Source organism: Podarcis muralis, chromosome 11, assembly GCF_964188315.1.
Source record: "Podarcis muralis chromosome 11, rPodMur119.hap1.1, whole genome shotgun sequence".
Classification (NCBI taxonomy): domain Eukaryota; kingdom Metazoa; phylum Chordata; class Lepidosauria; order Squamata; family Lacertidae; genus Podarcis; species Podarcis muralis.
The window spans coordinates 30,514,820-30,542,521 of record NC_135665.1 but is presented as its reverse complement, the minus strand read 5'-3'; the positions used below and the strand labels follow the sequence as shown (position 1 = coordinate 30,542,521).

The 27,702-nt window shown below is 38.6% G+C and overlaps 1 protein-coding gene across 8 annotated transcripts in view; it reads right to left on the bottom strand.

The window, feature by feature from the left end:
* Positions 1-27,702, bottom strand: part of KIAA0825 (KIAA0825 ortholog) — a 192,562-nt gene that overhangs the window by 143,630 nt on the left and 21,230 nt on the right. For 7 of the 8 annotated variants that reach the window (XR_013394645.1, XM_028747987.2, XM_028747985.2 and 4 more), the window contains 6 exons: positions 23,602-24,277; positions 12,243-12,410; positions 7,026-7,120; positions 4,424-4,651; positions 2,525-2,790; positions 171-321 (listed from right to left, as the gene is read on the bottom strand). Coding sequence is in view for 7 of the 8 variants with exons in the window: in XM_028747987.2 (XP_028603820.2) it covers positions 171-321; positions 2,525-2,790; positions 4,424-4,651; positions 7,026-7,120; positions 12,243-12,410; positions 23,602-24,277 (1,584 nt within the window). In the remaining variant the exon portion in view is untranslated. Of the gene's footprint in view, positions 1-170; positions 322-2,524; positions 2,791-4,423; positions 4,652-7,025; positions 7,121-12,242; positions 12,411-23,601; positions 24,278-24,749; positions 24,939-27,702 lie in introns of all 8 variants that reach the window. The other variant, XM_028747993.2, reaches the window with a different exon arrangement.

The following is a 27,702-nucleotide window of genomic DNA, read 5'->3' as shown; positions in this document are numbered from 1 at the left end:
CCCATTGAACTCAATGAGGCAAATGCACACATAGTTGTTGTATATCAGCAACCTTAAAATGTAACCTTGATTCCAGGTAGTATTGAACCTATGTTTCAAATTAATCAAGAAGAAAACAAAAGAAAGAAACATTTGTGTAAAAGGAAAAGCTAGTAAACTTAACATCACACCTCATAAAAAGCTTTGTAGTCATCCCAGTAGTGACTCTCAGCATCCTGTAAAATAGTTGTAGCACAAATTCTGATGCAGTAGTTTGTAACTTGAAACTGAAGAACACTGATCAATTCCTGATATTGCTGGAGAGGCATTAGGAATACAGGCCTGTTCAAATGATCAAAGAAGGAAAGATTTAAGACCAGTGCAGTAGGAGGTAACAACCCACAGTTGTACAAATGGTTTGGATTATTAAGTATCAATCATTCATTTCCTCTTGATTCTTGAATCTAAACCCACACTCACGTTAAAATCTGGTCTTTGTTACAGAGGCTCTTTGAAAATCTACTTCTACTGTTTTACAAATGTGTACTATACTACTTGGGCAAACAGCACCGTCAATCTACTGTTAAAACAATGCACATATAAATGATTGGATCGCTATTATTGAAATGCAATGTAGAATTATGTGGTACTTCTAAACAATACTTAAGGGATAGTTCTTTTTATTTAAAAAAGTGGTCTGGTAGGAAAAATACCAAACTGTTTGATACATGCACAATTATTATAAAAATATATACTATTATCAAGGTTAGCCCAAGAAAGGTTAGCCTCTTCTGACCAGGGTGGTGGTTTTGCTGCTACCCCCTTGCCTTCTATTCCCACCACCCCATCCTCCTCTTTGCACCAGCAGTGGAGCTGTTCTCCTCTTCCCCTGGCCACCCGCACTGCCTATTCTTTCTGCCTCAGTGTCTTGTTCTGAGGAAGAGGCAAGAAAATCCTTCCTGAAAGCACAAGATTTCAGACACAGTGGCAAAGGGAGTACCTATGCCAACACCACAGCTTGCTACAACAGAGGAAGTTTATAATCCAATTGTCTGTAGTGGTGAACACAATAAGGGGAGGGGATAAAAATAAGTGAGGCAAGGTTATCAAGCACTCAATATCAGCTATTTCAACTACACATAGTTAGGCTTAGTTTTATTTGGGGATGTGGATTAAGTGAAAGGCAGCACTGAAAATGTGAATTTGGAGGAGGAAATTAGAGAAGATGGTGCAAAAGAAACTCCCAGGAAGGAATTCCAAATCTAAGGTGAAGAAAGGGAGAAGGGTTTTGAGACAGAAGCAACCTTCTGAAGAAGTCAAGGCCGCAGGAAAGGACCTGGTGAAAAATTGTGGCAGAAAGGTACTGTAAGTCAAACCCACTTCAGAAGGGGGGAGAGAGTCAGAAGGGGGAAAAAATCCAGTGAATTTGTGTTGAATGCAGAAGCTGCTGAAGAAGAACATCACATGGTTTGAATTTCAAGAGAAGTGAATGATTTGAGCAGCAGAGAAAAAGGAAGAGTAACAACAGAAGAGGAGAGAAAAAGACAAATAGAGTAATAAAATGGCATTTGACTAAAGTGGTATGGGGGAATTGACATGACATTAAAAAAAGGTAAAGGTAAAGGACCCTTGACAGTTAAGTCCAGTCGCAGATGACTCTGGGGTTGCGGTGCTCATCTCGCTTTACAGGCCGACAGAGCTGGTGTTTGTCTGCAGACAGTTTTTCCAGGTCATGTGGCCAGCATGACTAAGCTGCTTCTGGCGAAACCAGAGCAGTGCACGGAAACACTGTTTATCTTCCCGCCGGAGCGGTACCTATTTATCTACTTGCACTTCTTTTGGTGTGCTTTTGAACTGCTTGGTTGGCAGGAGCTGGGACCGAGCAACACCCTGTCGCGGGGATTTGAACCGCTGACCTTCTGATTGGCAAGCCCAAGGGGCTCAGTGGTTTAGACCACAGCGCCACCCACATCCCTGATATGACATTACCCTCTCCCCAAATCTGATTTATATGTAACATATGTATTTGTGTGTGTGTGTGCACGTGTGTGTGTGTGTGTGTGTGTGTGCATGTGCATAATATTATTTGTAAGTTGCTCTATGACAAAAAGTTTTCTGGGCAGCTTATAATAAATGAGTATAAATAGCTTTAAATACAAAATTATACATTAAACCACATATTCCAAGGCAATAAAATACAACAAGGAAAATAAAACTCACCACATCCACAACATTCAAACAAGATTTGAAACCCAAAGTGGTCCAGACTACACGAATAATTTTAAAGGTCTGGATGAAGAAAGACAGGGTTGGAACTGTTCTGTCTTAGACAAAAGTTTTAGATGCTTCTTTGAAGTTACAGTGGTATACAGAGTGAATGCTAGATCTTTGTAAACCAGGATAGAAAGAGAAAAATTCAAGGCACTGGCAGTAAACAGCACATTGTCTTAAGTTGTTTCTTTTAAATATATTTGTTGTATCACTGAAATGGACTTGTTTGATTTACTGGTATTTATGGGTGTTTTAATCAATACAACAGACTCACTTTCTAGTGGTATCTTTCATTAGATGCTGATACATATTAAAATGCTGATAGACATGCACTGCTGTGGAGAGAATAGTATACAAGTTCTGCAGTGGAGCTCTGGAAGGGACATCTTTACTTCTCTCCTCCAACCTTGTCAGGACAGCTGTTGCTACTTTGCAGCAGGCCTCTACAAAGTTTGCTCTAATTTCCTGGAGAGACTCATCTCTGCATGCCAGAGCCAGGGGAAGCAACATGTCAAGTTCCTCCATGATGTCAGAACAAAACTAGGAAAATAAATGTGACATCCAGTTAATTTTATACTGACAGCATTATTTATACCTGTACAGTACGACAAATACTGCATTTGGCAAAAGACAAATGTAAGCTTCATGTTGTTTTTACTTCATTATATTAAAATGGACATGTATACATGAAAAGCTTAGACCATGTAAGTTGAAGCTAATATTTGCCAAATTTATCTTTTAAAAAAAACCCTAGGAACAATTCAACAGCACACAGGGGAAGAAAGAGGGGGTCATTCCTTTGGCAAGCTGAAATGTAATGATGACTTTACCAGATTGAATTCCTCCATTGACATAGTTCCTATATGAAGAACTCTGTGATCTCCATAGATGCACACATTAACTTCTAATCAAGTGTCAAAACAGACAATAATAGTCGTTACTTGTTTTTGAGCTCAACTCCCTCTAAGTCCAAGCATGTTACATGAAACTCATTGATTTGATTGAGATTTTCATATAATGGTTATAAGTGACTGAGTCCTGTGCACCTAGATATTTAGTGCTTTTTTACTCCTTCTTCCGCCAAGTGAATGAAGAGCACTGTTTACTGAATGCTTCAGTCAGGGCAGGGCGGTAGCCTCTAGTATGGGCATTAAACACATACTGTAGAGTAGTCACACAGTTGACTCTAAGTAGTGCTGCCATAACTCTTGCCTTCACTTTATAAAAACAAAAGTATCTTCTTATAAGCATGCACCTGGAACCCCAACTAGGTGAGGAAACATACTCTCTACCCCTTTTTACTGCAAATTGCCCCCTCCTGACATGCTTCTCAGAAGAGAAGCGGCAGTCAGAGTTTTAACAAGTGATGCGGTTGGAGACTGATTTGTTCCAGAGAAAGCCTCAAAAAGAGTCAGTTTATTCATTCAGTCATATAAGCAGTTAAACTCTACCTGGACAGTATCATTTCAGGCTGCAGTTGGATAAATTTTATGTTTGAATGCTATCCCACAAGAAAATCTCCCTGAACATAAAAAAGGACATGAGGAGGAAGGCTGGGCTGAACTGTTTTCCTTGATGCACTTGCTTTGTATGATAAGAGAGATTTTTTTGTTTAAAGATGAGCTGGTATTCAAACATGTTATACAGTCCAAGACAAGCTTTGCAATTTAAACTGACCGAAAGTGTGGAAGGAACTAGAGTAGGAGACTACTCTGGGTTGAGTTGTTTTTAATTAATCTTCAATCCCCTATACACAACTCCATGAATCAGGCTTTAATTTTTCTCCCACTGTAGCTTCAGATCTGAACCCCTTCTGCCCCTGTTTGTTTTTATGGTTTTATATTCATTGCATTTTAGACTTTCCCTAGTGAACTACTAATGTGTCTCAGTCTCATCAATGCATCTCCACCTACAAAATTAATTTCTTCGTGGGACAGAAATCTAGGCTATTTACTAAAATGGATACATTTTCTAAGTATTAAAATAGATACATTTTTAGTTTCTTAGAATATATGCTGAGATCTATAAAGCACTATTAAATAATTTAGCACAGGTTTTCATTCCATGCATTTGACTCTTAAAATACTGGAAGTGCAAGTACTTCAATGCTTTATGGGTAAACAAACCCGACATTCTGTAATCGCCTTAAAACATCAGATCTTTTGATACATGCCTTTGAAATTTGTTTTGGTTGTTCTTCCTCATGGACTACTTCCCTGAGCTCCTTCATGTGCTGTACCTTTACAATATGCATCACATAGCAGGCAGCTGAAGTGTGTTCATTCTGCTCATGTTGAAGAATTTTATTGGAAAAATCTTCAACTGCAATTGTTATACAGTGAGCTACTGAAGAGCACAGGTCTTTAAATGCTTTTCTCCAGCCGAAATCTAGTATGGTAGTCTGAAATATAGAAGTATACAGACAAAAACTGAACAGTCAAATGTTTCTGTTTCAATTATACCTAAGCTGATCAAATAGTCTACTAAAGCTCTTTGTATACTTAACACACAATATACTTGGAACTGACTGACTCTTTTCTTCTGGCTGTGGTGTGAAGCTGAAATTTGTGCTGCTGTGTTATGCCTCCTATCCCAATCATTTCACAGGGGCCCATATAGGAAACATTTTAGGTAGCTTCCCTATCCACCTTCTCCACCACCCCGCATCATGTCCCTCCTCATCCCACTGGTATGAAAGTGCTTTTGTAAACTTGCCAGAGCCCAAGCTTCAGCAACTGTCAGAAGTGTTTGGCGACTGGCTTGGGAAATGGGAGGTCAGGGTTAGCTGGCAAAGCAGGAACGTTTAACATTGCAAAATTTTAGATGGTCAAGGCTTTAATTTGCTATTCATTCCCATACCCCCAACCCTTGTTCTTCAAAGTTTAAGGGCAACAGCCTGCTCAAAATTTCCTTTTTTTGGGGGGAGGCATAGCCTCTTTAGTAATTACCCCTCAGTTCCAGAATATGCTTTGGTTGGTGTACAAACAAACCCAGTGATTATAGCTGAGTGGCTTCTTTGCCTTATTGAGGTTCCTTTACTTAAAATGATCAGTTCACACATACTACAAAGAGAAGCAAGCCAGAAAGGGGAAACTCAAACTAAACTCACAGCTCAGGAAAGCCACCCAAGTCCTGGACCCAGATGTGTGTTTTTCTTCTCAGTAATGTGGGTATTAATTAAAGGCTGTTGCTGTTGCCTATGCCAACAGTGTCTACTTGCACTTCTTCAGAGAAATAATGTAAAGTGTTTTAATGCTATGGAACTGAGATTCTACCTGCTGTAATATCTATGTTCTCTGGCTGCTGTAGATGCTATTGCAGTCAGTTTTATTGTTATATTTCTTTTGTATATTAAATGTTTTACTGATGATTCCTATTCATTATAAAGTGTTTCAACCAAACCTGGTGAGACAGGATATAAACAAAATAAATAATTGTATCCAGCTGAGTCCCTACTAAGGGAAATCTTTTTGATCCAATTGAGGCTCCCATCAGCAGAAGCAGGGATTGAGGCAATTTCTGGAAATTGCCTCTGTCCTCTGCAGCTCTCCATGCCACCTCCCATGCTGTCCCCCAAAGCCACACACACACCCCGCCACACACCCAAAGCTTCTGGAGGAGGGGGACATTGTTCAGCTGACAAAATTGTCTGCTAGATCAGTCTTCTGTCACCAGGGGACAGCAATTGGATGCAACTCTGAAGATTCATGATGTTTTGATGATGTTTAAATAAAGGAACAACGTAGGTAAGAACTGCAGAGTTTGGGTTTTCTTTCTCAAACAGAAACTTGCTTTTGAAAGTGAGGGACTTTTGTGAGGTGCAATAGGTATCTGCCATGTAAAGACAAAAAGTAAACATTTTCACTGGTAAGCCCTTACACTTCAGTGTCACCAGTTCTTTGGATCCCAGCCCTAAAAGCTGAGAATAGCAAACCAGTTCATTTCTTCAGTAATCAGCTTTGTAATCCATTTGATGCCAAGCTTTGTTTCATTGATGATCTAAAATGTTGTACGTGTATATAACTTGGACTCTTGATACTTGGTTCTAGATGAACTGATTACTCCCCTATGTGTTCTTTATTCAGACTTATTAAGTTGCTGATAGTTGTTTAAAATTATATTTAAAATGTGATAGAACTGATTCATTAATTTTGGTGAGATGCAGCTCAAAAGCAATATATTTTACTGCTCAGACAAAGTGGGAGAACTCCCCTCACTCATATGCTCCACAGAGATCGCAGCACCAGTGTAGTTATGCATTAGCTCCAGAAAGTGGCTTGTTTCTTGGTTATGCTAGACTATGAGAAATAGATATGAGTGCTTTTTATTTGTAGGATGATATGGGATATATTAATATGAAAAGAGCCTGTGCAAATGGCCATCATAAATTGTAAGAGCAAGCTTATGTAAAAATAGATCCTCAGTTTTCAACACACGCCTGAAAATACTTTTGGAAACATCGGGAACATTAAATAAAAACTTACAATGGCACCTTTATATGTTTTTATGTTCACTGCCTTTCTGATAGCGACTTTGTTCTTCTAATAGTGATGCCACAAAATGGTTTAACAGCTTCTTTTATATTCACAAATTTTTGTATATGGTCTTTTTTTCTTTCCACCCTTGGTCTTTGCAGGCTTAAATTACTAATAGCACTGAAATTATTAGCATCTTAGCATAAGGGATTTGTAATGAATATGTTAATAGGTCCTTATCTGTATTGACGGCGCAGACAAAACAGGCTCCCAGAGAGTTTGACTCTTTATTTTACTCACCTCTTTTACCTGAAGTAACTGTTCAGGAAGCACACTGGTTTCATTTGCTCTACTTTCCCCTATTAAAAGCTCCCCACCAGCTTTCTTCAGAACTCCTGCACAGTATGACAAACGGGATCAAAGTTAAGATTAAGGCTGTGGAAAACTTGATATATCAATACATTCTATAAAGATATTCAGCAAGCTGCAGTGGAATGTTAGTAATGAAATAAAAGTAAAATTCAGGTTGCAAACAAAATTCTCTTTTCGATAACTACATTTTTGTTTTACTTAATGATATATATAGTATATACAATATTTAGATATTTAAATGTTGGAATCAACAGTCTATTAAGATACTTACATAAAAATATTAGTAACTTAGAAAAAGTCAGTTAAAAATAAAATATTCAAAACTTTCTAACAATTGGAATCTACAGACTCCCAACTTGCTGGTGTGGGAGATCGGTCCCCAGCTCATTGCAGCATTTGACATGTTTGTGGGCTGCCAGTGACAGACCCATATCTTTAAACAAATGTTTCTCTCAATCATATGTAAAGTAGGAGTTGTGCAATTTAGAGCACAAATTGGAGCCTAGCAGGAGGTTCATGCACACTTCTGCTTCTCCCACCACTTTCCCTGAGAAAGCCTGCTCTTTACCGCATAATTGGAGCAAACAACAATCAGGTTTTCTGTGGACTGACGTTTGCTCCGATTCAGTGGTAACGAGTGGGTTTTCCTGGGGAAAGCGGTGGGGCAAATGGAATACTGCTTGAACTCATGCTTCCTAGGCAAGCCAAGTGTGGACAAGCCCTTGTTCAAGAGTTCCACAGGCTCCCTGAGATTAAGTGGTGGAAAAAAGGAGTAATGCTGCTTGTCATCTGCATATTGGCAATGTTGCTGATCCAATGTGGTGTAGTAATTAGAACGTGGTATTAGGATCTGGCAAACCGACACATTAAGCTAACTTGGGCCAGTCTCTCTCAACCTCATGGGTAGTTGTGAGGATAAATGGGGCAGCGGATTAAACCTATTGTTAGAATTATTAAATATATACCACTTACACACCAAAATGGCTTCCACATGGTTATTCCACAAGAATAAACCAATTATAATATATATATCCAAACATAATTAAAATGTGTAACAACACAATTTCATCAAAACATTAAAAACATCCATGATTAAAACTTACAAAAATGCAAACAAACAAAAACAGCACAACTCTTAAAACAGTTGAGCCTTAACTTGAGAGCACTTATACTGAAGGGTAAGATAGAAAAAATACTGGGGGGGGGGAGACAAAACCTCCAGTGGTTTCATGTGTATGCTTGAATATCATGGGGGACAAGATACAACCTATAGGCATAGAGTGGAACAGTTATCACCCAGCACTACCTTCTGCTATCAGTTATATTTCTGATCTGTGACTGTAATAAATCAATTCATTCATTCTTTCTTCTGTAATCAGCCACCCAGGAAGGGTGTAATATTGTAATATTCTGCATCCTGGCTCCAATCCAGTCACAGAAGGACACCCATAGTTGATTATATCAAAAGCCTCAGAGAGGTCGAGTAGAACCAAGTGTTGTAATCATTCAGTCGCCAGCTTTAAGACATTCATCACAACGACCAAAGCTCTTTCTGTCTCAAAGCCAGTCCTATCCAGTCTTGAATATGGATAGGAATGGGTTTACTAATCAGTTTTCTCCTAAATCAGTGGGGTTGAAAGCCCACCACCCTCTCTAGTATCTTGCTCCAAAAGAGGTTAGACTGGAAGGTAAATGTCTGAGTTTATAGGGTCTAATCTTGGGGATTTAGTTCCTGAAATTGGTACCAGCAAGGACTGGTACCAATTTCGGGAACTAAACACACACAATCTAATATCTGCTGATTCTTTAAGGGCAACAGAGACTATGCCCTCCCTTAAGGAAACACATTTACTATTTCTGAAATTCAAGTTTTGAAATCCACTCTGGCTACTGTTAATAATCATAGTGGCTGGAAAGTGCTTGTGCCACTTTATACCATTCAGTGATTTATAGTTTCTGTCTTTTATTTGCCCAGAAATATATAAACATTTATAGAAAAGAGGAAATCAACAACTGCAAATGCTTGTGTTTGCCAAGGAATCCAGATCCAGATGATTTACATTATATACAAAAACATACGGTAAACAAAGGACATGAATCTCTACACTACTTTAACAAGAGAGATTCCTTAAACACATTTAAAACTGACACTTCACTCTTTTAAAAGCTAATATAGTATTACTACTATATGTATTTTAAGCAGTCAAATAAATATCCAAAAGGATCTGCAAGGCAGTATTCTTTCCCATAGTTTGCCCAGGGCAATGTGTGATAGTCATAGAGAAAAGGGATCTGGAAGAAAATTTAGCACCACATAAATTATTATTTTTAAGTGGGGGAGGGGAGATTTGCAAACATTTTGAGTGAGAATTTTATTTGTTAGTCCATTCCAATAAAGTGCTAACAAGTTAATGAAAATAAAGTATTTCCAGCTGCTATGTTCTCAGTGTACATTCCATCTCCCCATCACCATGTTTCTTGAAAATAATCTTTATGAAAGAAGCTGCTGCTGCTATTTTTAGGATCTACACACAGAGACAAAACTAACATTATATGATTTAAAAGGCTACCCATTACAGCAGTGACTTTGTAAACGTGATCATGTTATTCTTTTACAGTGCTTTCTAGAGATTTATATGAAGTAATAGATTTCTTCTTAAGCTGTGAAGGGAAGACCTTTGCAAATCTTTCTAGTCCCCTGAGGCAAAGCTTGAAAACCTAGGGCCTTGACAAGTTTGCCCAGAGTGGTTTCAAAGAGCTCCACTGGAAAAAGCTTTTCTTGGCACTCATTATCAGATCTGTCTAAAGTTCACCTTTCTCGCTGAAATGGAGAAAAAAAAGGTGAGAGGAAGATGAAAAGTGTGTTAGATGTTTTTGAAAATCTCAACAAGAGACTTCTGAAGGACCAGAGGAAAGAGAAATCACACCAGAAGGGCAGAAGGAGAATATAATTTGACCAAGCATTCTTCATTCCAAATAAGAATGTTCTGCTTTATCCATGACTGCTGCTGAATGTTCCAGGTTCCTTCAAAGGATCATATTGCCTGTGATAATGAACGTACTAGGTATGTCTGAACATTCCACTAATTTAATTGCAGTGTATAGCAAGAATGGAACAGCAGGAATGGACAAAGGAATGGAGAAAGAAAAGGTTAATTTTTTTCAGCTGGTACCTGACAAAATCAATGTATTACTCAAATTTTGGTCAATTCTAGAAAAATAAGGAAGCGAAGTCAGAATACACTCAAGGTACCAAATCTTAGCTGAAAATGACAAATATAACCCCCTTGCGCTGATGACACAGAATTCACGGTGGGAAGAAAAACATTTTCACTTTTTCCATTATTCAAATCAAATTCATATTAGGTTAAGAATTCATTATGCATTATGTTTCAATCCATGTTTTTCTAAGCCAACTGTTTTTGCATTCATGCAACTGAAGACTTCTTTCAGATTGCTCTTTTTAACATTTTGGTCAATGTTTTTTCCTGATACTTCACGTATATATGGCCCTCAATGAGAACTAGTTGTGTTTCTTAGTATAAAGACAAAGAATTAAATGTAAAAAGAAAAGTGAGCATACTGAAATCAAGTGGAGCACTTTTGAAATTATTGTTCTAAATGAAGTTCTGCGTTTTATAGAAGCAGATGTAAAAGAATCAAATTCCAGAGAATTTAAACTGAGATAAAAAAAGTCCTGATTACTTCAGCATATATTCTCTGATAAATGTTCATTTCCCCCCACTATGTCCCTTGCTGCTATTGTCTGCCATGGGATTACAATCAGAGAGCATCAGTAGGCAGTGCTTCCTTGAGTTGTAACTTCTATTTTCTGCCACCTAAATTGGCCTTCATAGGTTTCCATTGTGCAAACTGCAAAGGAACTTGTCTTGATGGCAGCGAGAAGTAGTGTGAACTACGCATCTCTCTTTTCTTCGCAGGGTTTTTTTTTTTTTTTTGGTTCACAAGCAACCTCCTACCAAAAGCAGAATCTGCAGAAGAGACTACTTCCAAGGGATAATGCTATGAAAACGTATGAAGAGAAGCCCAGGTGGCCACCTTGCAAATTTCCGATGTAGAAGCCTTCGACCTCTCCGCCCAAGCAGCAGCTATAGTCCTAGTGTAATGAGCTTTACAAACCCTGGGAGCCACTTTACCCTTAACTACATACGCCTCCCTAATACAGTTCCTTAACCATCTAGCTAAGGAACTCTTAGAAGCCATTTGACCCCTCTTAAGACCCCCTAAGAGTACAAACAATCTGTCAGAAGATCTGAAATCTTTGATTTTTCTGAGATAAACCCTAAGTGTTCTTCTTACATCCAATTTATGCAGCCATTGCTCTTTGTCATCGCTGGGTCTAGGGGAAAAAAATGATGGCCAAGAAACCTTCTGGCTTAGCTGAAACTCACGATACCACCTCTGGCAAAATAAAATAAAATATGAGGAACTTCTCAAAGGACCACTTTATTTTTGATGGAGCTTTACAAATGTTCAGTACATCAAATCTAAAGGTTCCGCATGATATCCTGAACAAAGAAAAACTAAACTTTCTGTTCTAGTGTCAATTTTTTCATTTGTCTAACTAACTTCAGTATAATGCTAATATGAAAATAGTGCAGGGCTCCAATTTATTCCATGCTGAGAAAACACAGCCCACAGCCCACAGACAAAGTAGCCTAGTTGATATGAAGTGCAATACCTTGACAAGAAATATGGTGGCACCATCCAAAGTACTCTGCCATTGCACTTCTATATTGCTTCCAGATTAGCAGGTTACTAATAGGTCTTTCCTTCTGGCATAAGCCCTGCAAAAAATACTGCTGCCCCTCCCAATGACTTGCTGCTTCCTAAAACACACTTTCAACCCAGATCTCCCCACTCTGAGCAATAAACTAATTATAATTTTGGGCGATTATTAAATCTTCCATCATCTTATAGCTAGAAAGTTCATATTTATGTTAATTATGAAAAAAGTGAGAAAAAATATTTCAAAAGACTCCAGAGTACACCAGAAATAAGTTGACATTACGGGATTGATAAAGAGGTATGTTATTTTCTCATCCCAATTATTCTATCTACTGAATTTCTACAAGGCAATTCTTTTGAAGGAAAAATAAGGTAAGTGGGGGAAATGTACATTACCTTGAACATTTCTGTTCTCAGAAAAACATGGTAATAACAGCATTTCTGAAGATAGTTCTTCAACCTTTTCTTCCATCAACAAAAAAAGCTTTATAAGCTCAGAAAGACATCTGAGTTGATGTAGTGTCAAACAGAAGTTTCTCCCTTTTCTAGAACATTCTTGAGCCGCTGCAAAACAAGTGGGAGAAATTAATTTCATACAATATCTATACTGTAGCATATATCTATATAAGTGCACTAAAATACATCAAATGTGATATAAATTATCTCCTGCATAAACATTACTAAAAATGATGTCTATATAAAGAATACTTGTATGAAATGTAGGTCACTATAGATAAAAATTTAAAACTTTTTTGATGCCTCTGAGAAGGGTCTGTTTTTCTTAACCAGGCAAGTTCATAAAATTAGTGTTGATTTCTCAAATCCACAAGAATTGTCTTATGATGTACAACGAAGTTGTATATTGTCATTGATACTGTTCAACAGTTGAACATCTATGAAATCATTGGAATAAATTATCCAAACATCTGCGGTGAGATGTTAATATGCTAAAGAAACCCAGCTCTATTATTTATTTTCAAAAGTTACATAACCACAGATCACGGCCTAGAATAACTATCCCATTCAACCCTCTTAGATTGAATGAAAGCAAGTAGATGGAGACTGAATCCAGGCAAAATGGGGATAGTGAGGTTTCCTATTCAAGTATATCCATGTCTTGTCTTTCTTTATTTTCATTCATCTAACTACATTTCTGCTTTTGGTTTTCCTGCCTCCCTAAATTGGCTGCCATCTCTGAGCTGCCCCTACTTGTGCAAGATATGGATCTAATTATTCCTCAACTCTGTCTTAGTTCTTTCATGAGATCTGCCACAGCTTTCTGTCTAGACCAGGGGTCAGCAAACTTTTTCAGCAGGGGGCTGGTCCACTGTCCCTGAGACCTTGTGGGGGGCCAGACTATATTCTGAAAAAAGAAAAGAAAAAATGAACGAATTCTTATGCCCCACAAATAACCCAGAGATGCATTTTAAATAAAAGAACACATACTACTCAATGTAAAAACACCAGGCAGGCCCCACAAATAACCCAGGGATGCATTTTAAATAAAACGACACATCCTACTCATGTAAAAACACGCTGATTCCCGGACCTCTGCAGGCCGGATTTAGAAGGCGATTGGGCCAGATCCGGCCACCAGGCCTTAGTTTGCCTACCCATGGTCTAGACTCTGTTCTTACTCCTGCTGAAACTTGTAATTCCAGCACTAAGACTTAGCTACCTGAAGCCCAGAATTTACATTCTGCAAGTAGTGAAATCTTCGTTATACCATATTAATGGCTTTGGCTATGGCATGTTCTTTTGTGTGTGTGTAAATAAAGATCATGTGTATTCTAAATACCACCAGAACAGAAAAGTCAACTTAGTTGACATAGTAAGGTGCTTCATTCTGTTTTGCATTGTTCTCACTTCTTTCAAAGTCCTTAAAAAAACCCCACACACAACCAACTTCCAGGGAAGAATGTAAGTTAAAATCAGCACTTCGGCATATAAATTACTAATGATTTCTGCAGCTATGTTATACTATCAACTGTTTTAAACTCTTTGGGTCGTATCCCAAGCATTGCTAATGGAGTTCCACTGGCAGTTTCCTCTCCTCCCCCTGTAAGCCCCGCAAAATCTGCAGAGGGTGCCTTAACCCTCTGGAGGTACTTTTGAGAGCATGCAGGGGAGAGGAGGGGCAAGTTCCATTCCACTAGGTCAAGTCTCTTAAACCAGCAAAACATTGGATACTACCCTGATTTTCTTTTTATTTGAAGAGTATTTATTTTAACATTTTAAATGTAGAAAATCTCTGTAGTGAAAATAGCAGACTGAATAAATCAAATACACCCTTTTCTGTTTTAATAGTTCAAATCACATAAATATGCTGTCACTCTAAGTCACTGTGTCATTTTCACACTGAATAACCAGATAATAAATTTGAGTGAAAAGAGAGGCTATCTCTTCAGCTTTAAATAAATAGAAAAGGGAAACAAGGAAGTTTGCTAATGAGCAAATATTAACAAGCCAAACAAAGGCTTGTATAAGCCAGCTCCCTGTAGAGCACATCCTTGAGGATCCTGCCATCTTCCATTCTGTGGGCATGACCAAGCCAGCAGAGACATTGTTGAGACAGGAGTGCAAACATACTGGGAATGTGGGCTTGGGAGAGGACATCTTTGTTTGAGATTCTGTCCTGCCACGTGATGCCCAAATTCCTCTTGATGCTGAGCATTTGGAAGGCATTGAGGCATCGCGCCTTGCGGTTGTAAGCTGCCCATGACTCACTTCTATAAAGTAGCATGCTCAACATGCAAGCCTGGCAGAACTTCATCTTGGTATTGGTCATTAGCATCACATTCTCCCAATCCCTTTTGGAGAGGTTAGCCATTGCTGTAACTGCTTTGCCAATACTCTTGTCCGGATTAGCATCAATTGAGAGGTTGCTGATTATGGTGGAACTCTGGGAGACCAAATTGTCTACCATCTCAAGCTTGTGGTCACCAATGCTGATGTGTGGAGTGCTGGTGATGTCCTGACCCAGGATGTTGTTTTTTGTCAGGCTGGTGGTAATGCCGAACTCCATGCAAGCTTGGGCAAAATGGCTGATGAGTCTTTGTAGAGCTTCCTTGGAGTACACTGTCAAGACTGTGTTATCTGCAAGCATCTCTCGGATGAAGATCTGCCACACTTTTGTTTTGGCACAGAGATGTGCCAGGTTGAACAGAACTCCATTACTGTTTTAATGAAAATACACACCATCTTCAGTCGAGCTGAAGGTATATGAAAGCACCAAGGAGAAGAATTTGTCAAAGAGAGTTGTGGCAAGAACACAGCCCTGCTACATGTCACTCTTTATAGGGAAGGCATCCAAGGATTCACCATCAAAGACGATGGTGCCACACATGTTCTCCTGGAAGAAAAATATCATATTGTGAAGCTTAGATGGATATCCTTTCTTGTTGAGCAGTGTGAATAGTCTCTTATGGCTGATGATATCCAAGACCTTTGTCAGGTAAATGAAGGCGATGTCCAATGGGCGTCTCTGTTCTCTGCATTTATCCTGCAGCTGGTGCAGTGAGAAAATCATGCTGACTGTTGACCTCTGAGCTCTAAAGTCTCAATGTGATTTGGGATAGACCCTGTCAGTGAGTAACTGTAATCTAATGTGTTTTACATTGAAGTATTTATATTGTGTGTGTGTGTGTGTGCACGTGTGCGCTTAATATGTCAGAATGACTGTTTGTTGTATTTATATTCTTGAATAGTAACATTTAATTCATCCACACATTAGAAAGTGAAATTTGTCAGAATGCCTGACTGATGCTTATAACGTCTGGTAAAAGTTCATAAATGCTCATGCAAAAATAAATCTCAAAGGTGCCACAAGCCTCAAATTGCTTTTACGTTTTGTTTATATTTCCACATGCACTTCTAGATTACATTCTAAAATTCAGTGAAAGAAATTAAGCCTGCTATAATCCTATAAACACTTGCCTGGGAGTAAGTCCCATTCAATTGAATAAGGTTTGCTCTTCTGAGTAGGTATGGATACAATTGCACTGTTAACCTGTGAAAGATCCCTCCTAATATTTATTTTTCCCTTTCCATCACGCTTCATTAGTTGAGAGTAGTGAGGCTCTTTGGCCTATTGTGAATAGCATTTGGGAATAGCATTTCAGAAGCTGTAGGGGCAAACAAAAGCAAACTACTTGGATACGCAAAAACAGATGTAGGTCTACTCTAGGGCAGTCAGATCACACATTGTAAGTAGAATTTAATAACCCAAACAGGTAGGGTATGACAACAAAAAGATTAGCACTACCAATTTTTGTGAGAAACACTTGGGGGGAAACCTACAAAAAAACACATTTTCTTTGCATCACTGAAAAGAGAAAGGACCAACTTTCACAGCAGCTCTGTGGGCAATATTCTGATAATTCTGTCAGCTGTTGAAAAGAAATCCTGACCAACCCCATTATTATTGGGTGAGCATGAGAAAGCTGAGATTGCATGCATGTGAGGGAACCACACAAAACAGCAGGAGCACCTTTCTCCACAGTAGTTCTTACTGCCCAAGAAACAACCTGATTTTGAACTTTAAAAAGCAGATTTGATTTTCAGCAATTAGAACATCCACAGTGAAAAGGGAAACAAAACAAAGATCCAGTCCCACATATAGTTCAATGCCATACATACACATCTTTCCATTCTTTGGATTCTGGCCAAAGATTTTTCAAAGGTCAATTGCACATTATATTTAAATGATCATAATGCTCTCAGCATGTAGCTAATATTTGGCAAAAAATATAATTGCAATTATTTGCTATATAAAGATTCAAAACACTGAATGGGGATTTATAAGCAAAAATACAAATGACAATGGTTTTTGTGCTCTCAGTTATATCAATCTTTTTGTGATGCCAAAGCTAATGGTCACTTTACAATTAAGTCATCCATCATCTGCATAGTCTCTTTTAAAGAGAAGATTATGCTTCCACATGTTTTCTATAATGCTGTAGAAGATTATGCTTCCACATGTTTTCTATAATGCTGTATTCACTTTATACACGCTAGACATGATCAGCCCTCGTTCATTTTATACTAGAACACTGTTAATGGTACTACAGCTGTAGATTTAAAATATTATGTTTTGCAAAGAAATGACTTAGTTGGGATTTAAGCTGCCTGTATGTGCAGGACTGCAACCTAATACTAATGCATTAAATGTTAGATGCATAAGAAACACCTATGAATTCAAAAGGTGTATTTCTGAATAGCAGCTGCAATACTGTTTCAACCTAAAGTGCTAGAATGCCAGCAGTTTTTCATGCACAGAACTTAAGGTACTTAAAATCTGCTTCGTTACTATACACCAGCAATTTTCAAAACAGTTACATTTGACTAGGTAACAGGATATGTTCAAATTGCAGATATAATTACTGCACATCCAAGAAGCTATAAAATGTTCACAAGCAAATCCCTTTGACCTTGTTAATGTCTGCTCCTTGTTAATCTAAGGCAAACATTGTTTGTAGATTGCATTTGTTATAAAATATGAAAAAGGAAGGAAATCCCTTAACAGTTGTTATTGATTCCAGCATTTACGGACTGAATTTAAGTGCTGTTTACAAAACAGAACAGATGCAGATGCTAACAAAAAGGTAAACAATTGTTGCATGGCTTACTGCCAGACTCTGAGCCAATATATTAAACTCCAAGTGAAGCACATTTCCCCTATGGATTGCACTTATTGCCACTTCATTTCCTATGTGCACTGCCTCTCTATTGCTGTGCCTAGCAGTAAGCTATTCCAGTTCTTTTGTGACCCCTGAGGCCTGGTGCTACCTCACACAGCCATTAGTGAAGGGAATTGCATGTGTCTGACACGGCCTGAAACCAATTATTTGATATTTTCTTCAGAATGATGCCCAACTCTGTTGGGAATGAGCAATCATGAAATAATTTACCTCCTGATTTAATTTTTTCCTGCACAAATTAGTTGTAGTCTGAGCTAGCTATACACAGCTGTCTGTTACATATCTCCGTCTTATCAAGATTATACTTGAAATGATGAAGAAGGGGGCTGAATGGAATAGATTGGGGAATCCTGTTTTAAAAAGGCATTGACAAGTTTATCAGATATACTGATCACATGTACTTTTTGCTGATTGAAAATGACAGAATCATAAAGAACTATCAGTACACCATGGGAAACCACAAGGATGCAAACCATTATCAAAGTGTTTAAGGCTTAAAAAAAAAGTGGCCAGCTTTTCAGGTCCCTTTTGCTCTGCTACAATCTAGGGATATGAAAATATCTTGAGGGGCAGGGAGAATAGATTCAAATGAAACCAAGCAACCAGTCTACACTTTGCAGTTTACACTATTCCTCTCAAAATAAAAGGAAGTATATACTTTCCTACTTGTAATTCTAGATATGTATCTGTGTGCCCAATACTTCATCATGTCAAAATTATAAAAGCCTATGAAAGATCGCCAACCATGGAAAACATGCACAAAATATGCATGTTCTGTATTTCATACTTATTGCTATGAACTGCAAAGAGACCCAGTAAGAGATGACACAAGTCACTTTTAAGGGAACCACTAATCATAAAGCACTATGTTTCATAAACTCTATCAGTGAAAATATAGGCTGGAATCCAAAGAACAGTACAATTAGTTCCATGCGCTCAAGAGGGCTTTGAGCATGTGTTTCCCGAACAGCAGCTGCCATGCCACATGGCAAGCTTCTTTTGAAGATGAGAGGTGTTTCAAAAGCAGAGTCTGAGGCAACATGGGTTTGTTATTCAAAGAAAAAAAAAAATCTCACTAGCCATGCCTTTCAAAAGGCTAGTGGAAATAAATGTGAACAAGTCTTCTAGAATCCCTTGCTGATATTCAGGAACAATATTACAATTCTAAAGCAAATTGATGGGTACAGAACATTGGCAAAATTATGGAGGGCACAGAAGTAATCAGGAAGATAGTTTTTCTTATTACAGTTTCATATAGCTGTTAAATAGCATTGAGGACAATCTGGAGCTTTGTGGACATTTCTGTTTTCTCATGTGAGAGCAGGGTGGCCATTTTGGATGCTGTGACCTCATGCGATTTCACAAAGAGATATCACCCTGAAAAACACAGATTTTGGAGGGCTGCAATCTCATGCAACCCCCCCAAAACACATGTTTTGGGCAATGTAAAGGATGGCCCTGAAAAAAGGAAATATTATATGTTACATAATCTCACATCATGTGACTCACACAGGAGCATGGGTGGGAAGATACGTGTCCAAGTTCTGGGACTCAAGATGCTGGAGGGTATGGTTTATGGCAGTGATTTTCAATCAGTGTGCTGTGGCACCCTGGGGTGCCTTGAATGATGATCTGGGGTGTCGCAGGCAACAATGGCTTCTGTCCCTCTTCCCTGCCCACCCTCCTCTGATGTCCTTTTGCGTCTCTGCCTCCCAAAGGCTTGCACAGCTGTTTGTTGCAGTTGCCCTGGCTACAAGCTCTGAAGGCAAATGGTGCCTCAGGGGGTGCTGGTTGCTGGGAGCTGAAGCAGCCTCCGAGTAAGCAAGCAAGCAGGTGAGGGAGCCCAGCCAGTTAGTCCTAGCTGTTGGTAATGGACAGACAAGTCCCAGACCGCTGTGGAGCAGTGTGAGAAGGCACCTCTCTTTGGGGCGGGGGGGGGGGAGCTCAGGGACCAGGGACAACAGTAGCGACTCCCCAGAGGACTCCCAAGGAGAGGGAAGAGGAGAGGAGGCTGAGGGAATACTCCACAAAGGAGGGTGTTCAACAAAGGGTGAGAGGCTGCTAGCTCTGCAGGCAAGGTGACATAACTGGGCTCCTGAGCCCCACAGGGGTGCCACAGAAAGAATGTAGTTGGTCAAGTGAGCTGTGGACTCAAAAAGGTTGAAAACCTCTGGTTTATGGAAACATTATGAATGCTTTAGTAAGCATGAATGTTTAAGATCATTGTCTATTAAAAAAAATGATTGCTGCAAATTAAATAAAACCGATTATACTTTTTTTATTGCACAGAGAGAGCGCACAACGTGGGAAATAGCAACCTATGCTAAGTGAACATATAAATGTGGGGCAGGGTTGATGCATCAAGACCTATATATTTAAATATTACTTTCTCACAGAAACCAACGTAACGTGCACAAAAAAATTAATGAGCCATTTCTTTAAAATAAAAATAAAAATCATAAAGCTAACCAAGCCTCACACTAATGAAGGTATACAAAATGCCCCACAACTTAATGGTATCTCACCAAGGAGCATCTAATTACATTCTGCTCAGGAGATAGCTTGTGTGTGTTGAAAAGAGTCGCGTAAAGAGTCATGTATCAATTTCCTTGTCAAACAATACTGTAGGAGCCTTAGGAACCTCTTCAGGAGACCTTTTAGAAGTCCTCCTTCTTTTGACGTTCATAGCCCTCTATTATTTCCTTTACACACTACTGTATGTTCCTAAGAAAAACCAACTTAATAATTCCCTCTCAACTTCTTTGTCACACTCTTTTATTAAAGAGACTACTCTAATATATAAATCTCAGACTGACCTTTGACCGCTCAAAAGAAAATGGATTGAAGAGTAAATCACTTTCATCTTTTATACTTGGGAGGAGAATGCAATAATTAGGGGGCATGGTGAGTTAAATGTTCTTTTCACCCTTAGGAAGAACACCCAGGTGTGCAAAGGAAGCTTTGAGATGAAAATAATTAGTGTTTCCTAATTGGAAATATTCTTTAACAAATGAAAAAATGTTCAAAATTTATATTGCTTTTTTTGTTTGCAGAGTGTGCATAAGAAAATCACATCACAGACGTGAATCTTCGTAACTTTTGCAGGATTCAAACAGACATTACATGATGCAAAAATAAAAATGCATCTGTAAAAATAGATATTTAAATGACAAATATTAATACATCTAATATTTTGTTTCTTTCAAATAATACATGCAAGAACAAGAAAGCCTTTAAGAAGTCATCTTTTAAATATAATAGGGGTCAATAATGAAATTCTACTGTTGAGCTTCACTTTATGGGATTAATAACTGATTTGAAGCAAGAGTAAGGTTTTTGGACATGCTAGCAGCTTTGAAATTTCTTTAGCTCAATTGACATTTCGGTAACTTAGCCAGTATCATCATACCCCCTACTATAAATTTAAAAGTAGCAAGCTTAATTCTTTTGCAATATTTTTAAAGTGTCATGCTCCCTCTAGAAACAAATACTGTATGTGGCCCTAGGGTATTATATATAGGAAACCTTCAAGCCTCTGTTTCATTATTTATTTAGAATTCATCCTTATATTCCCAAGCTATACACTATATTTCAGACACAGTTATAATATTATAACATGTTGCCAGTAAAAGTTAACAGAAATTGTGGACAGTATGCATCAGAGCAAGGATTGTTCCATCAGAGCAAGGATTTCTGCTTGCACAGCAGAACTTCCTCCCCTCTCCTATCCCTGTACACTCCTTAAATCTGTTCTGAGGTTTACCCCAATGCTGGGGTAGTTTGTGGGATGACACAAGGTACTTATGGGGAGGGAAAGGGGGAAGGAAGTTCAATTCCACAAGCAAAAATCCTTGCACTGATGGAACAAGGTACCGCCCTCTGGTAACATCCAGGTAAATGTTATTCTTTTCTGATTCTAACTGTGCTCATCAGTTCCACTGCGGCTCAGGGGAGTGCAACAAACTTAGTGCATCAGCTGTGATTTGTCACTGTGTTAATTAATTTTGACTTTCTTCTTGATAAAATTCTACATGCTGCATAAGGAACCTGTGGCCTAGTTCATGTGACTATTGTCACCTTCATTGCATACCTTTAGGTGCCAGATGAAAACGTTTTTCTTCAACCAAGTGTTCAGATGATTAACATTCTATGGTTTTTTAAATGTGTTTGTGGAAGGGGAGTTATTGGTTTGTTTTAATTTCATTTTTGTTTTATTATGTATTGTGTATTTTCATTTTGTATTTGTCTGTTGTTAACAGCCTTGGGTGGTATACACATTTAATAAATAATAAAAATAAATAAAATTGTTAGTCATTTTTAATCAGTATTCTTCTGCCTCATTATCATTAAATGCCCAAGTAATGTCATGGAAGAGAATACAAAATTTGGTTACAAATATCTTGGTAATATAAAAAGAAGCTAAATGAATGAAAATGTAACAGTTTAAAATACCTTCAGGTATATAGTGCCAAGGCCATTTAGGGCTTTAAAGGTCAGCACCAACACTTTGAATTGTGCTTGGAAGCATACTGGGAATCAATGTAGTATGTCTTTCAAGACCAGTGTTATATGGTCCCAGTAGCCACTCCCAGTCACCAGTCTACCTGCCACATTCTGTATTAGTTGTGGTTTCCGAGTCACCATCAAAGGTAAGCCCCACATTTAGTGCATGGCAGTAGTCCAAGTGAGGGCATGTACCACTCTGGTTAGACAGTGAGCAGGCAGGTAGGGTCTCACCCAGTGTAGCAGATGGAATTGGTAGACAGCCACCTGGACAGCTGTGAGTCCAAAATGACTCCCAGGCTGCACCCCATGGTCCTTCAGGGGCACAGTTACTCCATTCAGAACCAGGGAGTCCCCCACAGTTGCCTGCCCTTCTCCCCCAGAAACAGTACTTCTGTCTTGTTGGGATTCAGCCTCAATCCATTAGCTGCCATCCATCCTCCAACTGCCTCCAGACACTTGCACAGGACCTTCACCACCTTCACTAGTTCTGATCTAAATGAGAGGTGAACACCCAGCCCAACCCCAGGGCTTCATATAGATGTTAAAAAGCATGGGGAAGAGCACAGAGCCCTGAGGTAGTAAGATAAATATTATTATTTATAATAAGATAAATATTATTTTAATGAAAATGAAGTTAAAATAATACAGACTCTCCGAACTCATCTGCAATGTGTCTCATCCATTGCCTTATGTGTTTGATGGCATTTTCAGAAGACGTATTTTAGAACACAATACCTATCAAATATTTAAAAACTAAGTTCAAGATTAAGTCCTTGTTTAAAAAGCATAACTAATATTTAAGTAAAAGGGCTATTGCAGTTTAATACAGTCCCTCCCTCAGGCTAGATCTGGCTCCTTGTGGTCTCTCATCTGGCCCATAATTTCTCTTCCTCCCCCCCCCCCCGCCCCTTCCTTCTTGAGAGCAGCAGATCATTGCATTTCTGTGCATCCAGCAGTGAAAAAAACCAAGCTTCTTGTGGAAGAACAGAGCAACCTTATCACAATATATACACAGTTCACTTTTCTTTTTTGCAAGATGCTTAGAAAGAGGCTTACCTCCAAATCCTCCTCTTGCACCTGGCTGTTCAGATGCAAACATGAAAAGGATAAGATCTGCCCAAATCTCCGAAGCTGCCTCACCCTTGCTCACCCCAACATGACCTAATTTGCACTAGTAAGAAGGTAAAGGTAACAAAGTATGTCCAGTTCCTTTGCTCACAAGGAGACAAGAGGGGGAGTAACTTGAAGCAAATTGTCATGGGTTTATCTCTATGATCTGCCTACACTCAAGCAGACAAACACAGCCTACAATTGGGAATAGAAGAATATAGATGGATGTTGCTTAAGCCTTGCCACTGAGTGTTTGTGGCTACCGTATTCATGTACTTATGTCCTTCACTAGACATGTATGAGACACATGTATGAGAAATGAAAGGATAAAAACAATTAAGATAATTCAGATAATTAAATAACTAATAATTAATAATTAATTAAGATAAATGAAAGGATAAAAACAATTAAGACAATTCATGGAAAAAAATGCCACTAACCCCCAACATGAGGTACTCCTCTGTGTTTCTTTGAGCTCTTGCTTGCTTTAACACCATGCAATGCATTTTCCTTAAACTGAAGCTCACAAAGTGTTTCAAGAAGAACGGTCATTTCTTCTGTGATGGTATCCAAATAAGTTTCATTAATAAACTTCAGTGTTGAAGAAGGGTCAATAATTCCGCTCAGTACATAGAAATCTTCTTTTATCATTGCACACAATGCAGGAATTGAGTTTTCATAACCATGAACCATCTTTTCAAAGTTTGTTTCACCCATGCTTTCTAGAACACATTTCTGTAAAAGATCACTAACCAATTTATTCTGCATATTTTGATACTTCCCCAGAACTTCTGCCTCAGGATATAGAAATAAAAGCTGCTGTAGACACCGAGTTTTAAACTGCAGTTGCTGTTGTAAGGTACCAGTTTTTGTTTCATTATGATTTTGCAGCTGGTTTACTAAGAAGCGCCGAAGATGTAATCTTACATCATCCCAAATATACTGTGTATCCATTGCAGAATCATCTTCAACACCATGAAGGGAAGCACTGGATATAAACTCAAAAGATGTCCCACTTGGAGTACAGGGAAATAAGACACCACATTGACTGGAGAGATCAAGAAGAAAGTGAAGAATAGTTTCTTCTTGGTTTTGTTCATCCTTCAGTAAGCTTTGCTAAGAGAAGATAAATAACAATATGCTAAGTTATGTGAATGACTCCATTTAAAGTAAACAATGGCTCTTTTGAAAAACTATGCAAATTACTGTTAATTACTGCCTACAAAATGAAATTTTCTAATATAGAATTCCCCTCCCCCAATATTCCTCCAGTTAGCTGATCCAATTCTCTTTATTAGTGAGAAGGCAAAAACTGTCATTCATTCAACACAAGGGACTTCCTGGACCTTTTTAAGGTACACTTGAAACAGCAGCTATTAGATCAAAAGAATGCATGGCCTGTACATTAATAGTGGTATAATATTTTGATAGGTTAATTATACCATAAACCACAATATCTACACACATCTGTATACATTTATGTAAGCCCTCTAATAAATTCTGTTGGCATGTAAAACTTAGTCTCTGTGTTAACACACAGGAAGTTTAGTATCAAAAAATAAAATAATATACACCTCTAAAAATTCACCTTCAGAGAAAAAAGGTGTACGTAGCTTTGGGGTACTTCTGGATCATCTGCTGTCACTTGAGGCTCCATCAGCTTCAGCTGGTGGTCCAGCTGTACCCCTATCTGGACAGGGATAGCCTAACTTCTGTCTTCTATGTTCTGGTAACCTCTAGGTTAGATTACTGCAACTAGGTTAGATTACTGCAGCACCTGCAAGACAGTATACTTGAAGGAACATCTCCACCCCCATCATTCAGCCCAGACACTGAGGTTACAGGGAACCAAATAGGGGGCCTTCTCAGTAGTGGTGCCTGCCTTTTGGAACACCCTACCATCAGATGCCAAGGAAATAAACAATTATCTGACTTTTAGAAGACATCTGAAGGCAACCCTGTATCTGGAAATTTTTAATGTCTAATGTTTTGCAATTTTTTGTGCTGTAAGTCACCTACATTGGCTGGGGAAATCCAGCCAGATGGGCGGGGTATAGATAATAAAACTGTTGTTGATGATGTTACACAGTATACATAAGGCTGCCTCTGAAGATGGTTTGGAAACTTCAGCTAGTGCAGAATGCGGTGGCCAGGTTGCTCACTGGGGCAAGACAATCTGAGCATAGTACATGAATCCTGGCCCAGCTACACTGGCTACGTAGTTGCTGGGCTCAATTCAAAGGGGCGATTTTGACCTATAAAGCCTTAAACATCTCAGGAATGCAATACCTCAAGGACCACCTCTCCCCATATGAACTGGCCCAGACCCTGTGATCATCATCATCAGAGGCCCTTCTTTTTGTGCTTCCTACACAAGAGATCCAGAGGGTGACAACACAAAAACAGGCCTTTTCTGTGGTAGCTCCCTGCTTGTGGAATGCTCTCCCCAGGGAGGCCTGCCTAGCACCTTGATTGTATATATTTAGGTGCCAGGTGTAAACGTTCCTCAGGCCTTTGGCTTTGGCTGATTAACATTTTATATACTTTTAAATGCATTTGAAATTCTATAAGATCAAATATACATTGTTCTAATGCTAAATGTAACAGCGTTTACAGTAGTCACTCTTCTCATAGTCCAACTTCATTCTATTATGGACACAAAAGGATGAGAGGAGGTTGAACATTTCATATTATGCTGGGTAACATAATTGCCTTGAAAACTGGAAGAAAAATGTGAATTTTATTTTTTAAAGTAAGTTATGACTAATTCCTACAACTAAATGGAATTCTTTCCCATTTGTTCTGGATGGAGCCTAGATATTAGGAGTTCAATATGCACTCATTTACATGTGCATAAATCTAACTCAAATAAATTAGACATGGATGAATAAATGCAAAATTCCAGCCTACTAGGGCAGAAGGATTAAATAAACTTTCTCAAGAGCTTCTGAAAAACTTAAAGAAAATGAGCTGATTTGTGTAGTACTTTTTCGCTGGTGCAAGCAGTCTTGGCCCCCTGGCAATGCAGACAAACAAAATGGGTTGTTTTGGAAATCACAGACATGGCTGACAGCAATTTCCATGATTATGACAGCTGAACAAAAATAATAAATAACGGACACAATTCATTTAACTCACAATTGACTGTTTTAGTTTATACGTGAATCATACAATAGTTAGTCTATGGACTGTATGACTAGCCATAGGTATCTTTAAGCTTTCTAGAATTAAAATAAGGTCCCTCAAGGGGAGAAAATGTAAATTTCCTACCTATAAACTTCTATCTCCATAGGGCATTGAACACCACTGAGTTCCTATTGGAGCTCAAAGGCATAACCATACAATTTGCTTCCTCCTGTAGGAGGAGTAGCCCACCATACCCAGACAAAACTAGAGAAGATCACAAGTGTATGAGTGTCATCAACAGCTTAAATCAGGGGTAGGCAACCTAAGGCCCAGGGGCCGGATGCAGCCCAATGACCTTCTCAATCTGGCCAGCGGACGGTCTGGGAATCAGCGTCTTTTTACATGAGTAGAATGTGTCCTTTTATTTAAAATGCATCTCTGGGTTATTTGTGGGGCCTGCCTGGTGTTTTTACATGAGTATAATGTGTGCTTTTATTTAAAATGCATCTCTGGGTTATTTGTGGGGCATAGGAATTTGTTCATTTTTTTTTTCAAAATATAGTCCGGCCCACCGCATGGTCTGAGGGATGGTGGACCGGCCCACGGCTGAAAAAGGTTGCTTAAATTCACTCTCTTGAAACTCTGCAAAGGCCTCAAAAATGAATTCAACTATAAAACAAAGCCCAGATTACTTGTCACACTCCAGTCCCAAAACACATCAGGTTCTAGGAGCACTGACCCAATGGTGGGTGGCTTCTTTTAGAGGAAGAAGTAATTCTGAATAGCTCTACCTGGGAGCAGCAGTAGCAGTTGCCATCCTGAAAGTGTTCAATGCCCACCAGGGACTTTGAAAGGAAGGAAAGCTGTTTGTTTGTATACCATCCTTCATCTAAAGATCTCAGGGTGGTGCCAGAAGTTTAACAACCTTTTCCTGAATTCTGTTTCATCATATGTATTTTATTACTGTGTTTAGTTATACATGTAATATGTCTTAATAAAAAGGATTTTTTTAACTCCCTATTGGTTTCTCAAAGTACAATATTTATTTGCACTCTAGGAGAGAATAGTGTAATATTGCATTATATTACACATGGACTCACAATAATATAATTTTAAATAACAGGGCGTATTTGTGGGTACGTAATATACAAATGCACAGATACAAATTAATCTACTCACTATTTTTGCAATTCCTAGAGCAGATTAGCAGAGAAATTACTAATCTTCAAGATATATGGGAAGTTATGAGAAATATTACATTTAAACAATCTTAACTTTCTGTGAGATTATCAAATATGCTATTTTATTAAAGATAGCATAAAAGCTCAATAGCTTTCAAACCAGCCAATCGGCTTCTTTCTTATGGAATATGAATCCAAAAATGTCATCCACAAGAAAGTGCTGCTGCTTTTGAA